Here is a 5,219-nt window from a genome sequence, read left to right on the forward strand (position 1 = left end):
TGAACCCACTACATATTGGTCCCGAATGTGCCGAGTTCAGCAAATGCGTTGACGCTAAGTCACCACTGTGATTGCCTAGGAACCCAGTGGAACTCGGGTGAAATTAAATAAATAAGGACCAGCCCCCTGAGCCCCCTCCTTGGAGTTATTGCATGTCTCCTCCCAAGGAGGAGCTTGGAGTCCCGGTGGGCTGCGAAGATTCCCTCCCATGGCCTTTCAGCAGCTGGGAGAGGTCGTAATGGGGCTCTGAAGGTAGCTCAACGCACTGTTCGTGGGGTGGACAGGAATGGAGACAGGGAAGTTGAAGACGGTGGTGGTGGAGGTGCCTCGGTCCAGCACAGCCATGGCGGGGCTCCCAGCCTCAGCTGAGCAGTGTGGGGCCAGGACCTGGGACTCAAACTGCAGCAGTTGGCCCATGAAGCTGAAGTTGGGGGAGATGATGCTTCTCCTCTGCTTCACAAACTCAAAGGCCTCATCCAGCTTGACTCGGTTAGTCCTCATGAGGTAAGCGAGGCAGATGGTGGCCGATCGGGAAATGCCTGCCTGGCAGTGGACAAACACCCTTCCTCCGGCATTCTTGATGGAATCTAGAAAACAAAGGGTGGCTGATTACTCCAGTGCTCAGAAGAAATGAGCCCCGACCACAGGCATACACAGGGTGCCTAAGAAATATCACGTGTGCCCTGTCCTGAGACGGACATCACCTCATGTGGTGGTGGCAATGTGGGCACACACACAATTTGCGAAGGCAATGTGGGCAATATGCAGAGAACAGTCAGGCAGTCCTGTCTCTGCTAAGCACAGAAATCTTGAGCAACTGCTTGATCAGACTCAGTGCAACTTTCTGAGCCTCATTGTGCTACTATGTAAAGTGGGACATCCCATTTATATTTTGCAGGGACCTTGCCTGCAACAGACTGATAATGTCTGCATAAAGATTGAGAAGAATGTCAGTCAAGTCCTTGCCATAGTGTTGGGCTCAGTGGCAAAAACAGGGGGGAGCCGTGGAGAAGTGCCAAGCATCCATTCCATTTACCTATGAAGTCGATCGCCTCATTGAACCAGGAGCTGATGTCTGCTTTGTGGTTATCCTCCACAGGGATGCTCTTGTACTGGTAGTGACCCTCAAAATGGTTGGGACAATTGGCTGAGACGTTGATCAAGGCAGTGATGCCTAAGGCATCCAGCATATCCTTTCGGGAAGCGTGATAGGCACTGCCCAGGTACAGAAAGGGCAGGATCTCCACAGGGCCACCCTGAAATCCAGAAATATCCAATATTTGTTATGCTTTGCTCAAAGTCAATGCCAGTGTCCACACACACAAAAAAACACCCTGCTGGAAAGGTCCATTCCAGATACTGAGTGAGCTAACTTCTCAGCACTGTCGTTGGAGTACAGAGGACTAAACCCATCTGACAGGCAGGGCCAGCAAGTCCATTTCTGTAGTGCCAGCAACTGGAGACTCTGCTCCAGCAGCCCACTTCAGCGTGGGATAAATAATATCCCGTGTTCCCTCGGTTATAAATAGAGCTGCAGGTCCCTTTCTCTATTCCTCACCAGCGCTGCACTTCCGGGTCTCTACCGGCTTGTTCCTTCTCCCCTCTGGCATGGGCCCCTACTAACCTGATCATAGAGTGGAGTGCTGCAGGAACTGCACCCCGATTCGGCACTGTCGGGGACGTTGGTACTCAAGGGAAGGCTGAGCCCCATGGGGGTCGACTGTTTGCTGCATAGCTCCGGGCAGGAAGCCGAAAATGCTTCATATCCTCCTGGGAATACAAAGAAACAATTTTTTTCCATTAGTACCGCGGGCCAGGGCACCTTCACACACTCCCCCCAAGTCTTTGTTCCCAGCGCCAAACAAAGCCAACGACACGTCCACAGGACACGAGTGCGCGCGCCCACGAGGGGCAGGCGCCGAGGGCCAGGGGTCCCCAGGAGCCGCGGCAGGGGCGCGCGGCCCGACCCCGAGCTTCCGGCGGGCTTACCTTGGAGGAAGAAGACTTGCGCGGCGCGCGCCTCGCGGCACAGCGCGCCGGCGGCCAGAGCCAGGGTGCCGTCGCGCTTGGCGCCGTCCAGGGCGGCGCTGCGCTCGTCCAGCAGCACCACGGCGTGGTAGGCGCCGCTCAGCAGGCGGCCGCGCAGCTCGGCGTTGGGCACGATGTGCTCCAGCCCCATGGCGCCCTTGGCCCGGCGCCGCACGATGGTGCTGAAGCGCACGTTGACCGAGCCCGCGATGTGGCCCGCGTTGAAGGCGAAGAAGGAGCGGCAGTCCAGCAGCAGGCACTGCGCCGCGCGCTCCCGCAGCAGCGCCCGCAGGCCGCCGACGTCCAGGGCGCCCACCTCCATGACCATGGCCGGCCCCAGCGCCCCCAGCGCGCTCGTCCTCTCGTGCTCTTTGTCTCCGGAAGCCGGGGGCACGGGAGGGCTTTCGAGGAAAAGCCCGACCCTGGCGTTCTTTTCACGGAACCCAAAACTGCGCTTCTCGCTGCGCAAGGGGGCGTCCTGCGGGGTTTCTGGCTACCTCGGCTTCTTTCTTGCCGCTCCCTTAACTGACCTTCGGGCCCGGCCGCACTTCCAGCCCGGGCGTCCTCCGCTGCGAGCCCGGCCCCGGGGAACGCGGTTATATGTGTCTCTCCCTGGAGTGGGGGGCGGGGCGGGGCGGGGCGGGCGGGCGCCGGGGGGGGGGGGGTTGAATGGCGGTCACGTGTCCCTTGCGGTGACGTCACCCGCCCTGCCCGGTCGGGCGCCAGCGAAGCCTGAAGAGAAGACGTCATCGGCTCGGGGAGGAATCCGCTCTCCGGGCGCTGGCTCCGGCCCCGGACCCCGCCCGGCCGTCCTGCCTCCGCCGGGCTCGTCTCTGGGGACCCGGCCCGCGCGGCGCTGCGGACCCGGAGGAGCCAGCGGGGCGCGCTGCGAGCCGAGCGCTGCTCTCGCCGAGGAGGCGCAGGGAGAGCGGGCGGCTGGGCAGCGCCTCACCCCCACCCCCCAGCCCGCGCCCCGACCCTCCGCCTCCCCTGCCCGGCGCCCCGCGCCCCGCTCCGTCGCGGGCCCGAGCGCACAGGGGCTTCCTGCGCGCGTGCACCCACGGCGCCCTTCCTCGCGCCCCTCGCCCCAGCAGGCGGGGAAACCGAGGCTCCCACGGAAAAGCCATTGACTGGTTCAGATCAACACTGCTGGGATTGGGGGGTCAGAGAAGCTTGGAATTAGGGTGGGAGAAAAATGAGCAACTATGTCCACGGAGATGTCGCTTTGCGCCCTCTTAGCCGCTACCAAGAGCGGCCGGGGAGAGTTGAGGTGGAGGGGTTCAGAGACAATGTTTTCCTGTTCCCCAGGCTTTCTCTGCTGTGACTGCCAACAAAGCGCCTTCTATCCGAGCCCCGGGCGTAGTTGTTGCTCCTAGTAATGAGGGCTCTAGCAGACCTTGAGCGGAGGAAGGAGGGTGGGGGGCTGAAAGCCGGGTGGCGGGATATGGGGGGCCGCGGGGTGCCATTGCAGAGTCCGAGGTTCCGCGTTTGGAGAGGCCACCCGCAGAGCGACTCGACAGCGCCGCCCCGGGGCCGCCAGATACGGTTCTGGTCACGTTCGTTTAAGACATCGAACTGCTCCATCTTTGTTCTTCACTTCAAATAAGTACATTTGGGCGCCCGCTGTCCCCTGGGCTCCGGGACTCCCACTGGAGATAGGAACCGCCCCTACCCCCACGGCCTGGTTCTCGACATCGCTGTGAGGGGAACTTGAAATCCAATGCTACCGCGCTAGGAAGGCTTCAAGAGCCGGGCAAACGTTTGGGGAACACCTCGTGCAGCCACCCGGGCCTGGGCCCCAAGTGACGGCCCCCTGGGCGGTGGCGTCCGCCGAGGCGGCACCGGCTTGTTAGGTACACAAACATAAACATTGCGCCACTGGGTCAGGGTGCAGAGTCAGGAACATTCTGCGGCTTATTCCCCACCCCCACTCGGGGGAGAGGGGAATTTCACTATCACCCTGTACCGTTGATTGTATCATCAGAGGCCACTTCTGCATTTGCCTCACTTAGCTTCTGTGTTCACTCATGCTCGAACATTCTGCTGGGGTTCTAGAAGAGTTCTGGGCTGAGCCCGCCCCCTCCCCCCTTTTTAGGGCGTTTTCTTCCTTGGGATGAGCATTGGCTGAGGACAGCAAAGCTGGCCTCAGATAATGGCAACACCCTCCCCGTGCCTTAAAAAAAGAAAGAAAAAAAGAAATTATTTGTTTATACTACTTATTCAGCTGAGGAACTCAACATATTTTGTGCATTGAATCATAGAATGTTACAGCTGCTGACTTCTCACAGCATACCAATTTGAGCTGCACCATTTTTCTTAACCAAAAATATTCATTCTACCTTCCCCAACCCACATTTTTCAAAAAGAAAACTTTTTTATACAAAGATTACAGTGGTGATGGCAGTGTCTGTCCACTGAACTCTGCATCTCTTTATCTCTTTCTGAATGCAACACAGCTATCCTGTTTCTGCTGAGTGATCCTAGGTAAATCTCTTCCTTGGCTAAACCTCTCCACCAGCATCTATGCAATGGGTCTACAGCTGCCTCCTTTGTGTACAAGGCAAGGAACCCAGGTCCTACCCCACCTTTTCTTGTTATGATTCACTAAATCTCTTGGTTTTCCCCTTCCCAGCAGAGCAGGCCTGATGTCATCATGCCACTCTGTGTTTCAGGGTCTGGCATCAGAACTTGGCAAGAAGGTCACCCTAAGGCACTTGTAAGTGTGGTTGGGACAGAGGCTTAGTTCAGAGAGAGGTCTCTCTTGGAGACAAACTAACTCGAGATGGATGTGGTCAGGGTGGTGATAAAGGTGTAGCTACGGACGCCCGAGTCCAAGAGTGGATTGCTGCTTCTAGGTGGAGGGGAAGCCAAAGAAAATCCCAGTGTACTCTGGTCTGTGGAAACTGCAGAAGAAGCAGGGATCTGGAATTATAGGCCTGCTGAGTGGGCAGAGAGGCACAGAGGAACATGAATTGATGGAAATTGATGCGGGAGAGCAGTGGGTTTTTCTGACCTGGCTTTTCCCTATTTCCGATGTGCTTAGGAATAAACCTGGAAGTACTGTGTGGTACTGGGAGGTTTTGGACTCAGAAAGGTTAACCTGGACTCCCCACCCTTAATATGTGGCCCTCAGTAAGTCACATTTCTCTACTGATTTTCCACTCTTCCTGTGATGGAGATAATAAACTTTT

At 57.6% G+C, this 5,219-nt stretch overlaps 1 protein-coding gene across 1 annotated transcript; it reads right to left on the reverse strand.

The window, feature by feature from the left end:
• Positions 1 to 216: 216 nt before the first annotated feature.
• DUSP1 (dual specificity phosphatase 1) lies at positions 217 to 2,356 on the reverse strand (the record flags this gene model as incomplete). Its single annotated transcript, XM_084243937.1, has 4 exons — positions 217 to 587; positions 1,037 to 1,256; positions 1,625 to 1,770; positions 1,990 to 2,356. The coding sequence occupies 4 exons, from the start codon at positions 2,354 to 2,356 to the stop codon at positions 217 to 219; spliced, it is 1,104 nt and encodes a 367-aa protein (XP_084100063.1).
• Between the last annotated feature and the right edge of the window lie 2,863 nt (positions 2,357 to 5,219).

This window comes from Talpa europaea (assembly GCF_964194135.1).
Source record: "Talpa europaea genome assembly, chromosome: 9".
In the NCBI taxonomy this organism is placed as follows: Eukaryota; Metazoa; Chordata; class Mammalia; order Eulipotyphla; family Talpidae; genus Talpa; species Talpa europaea.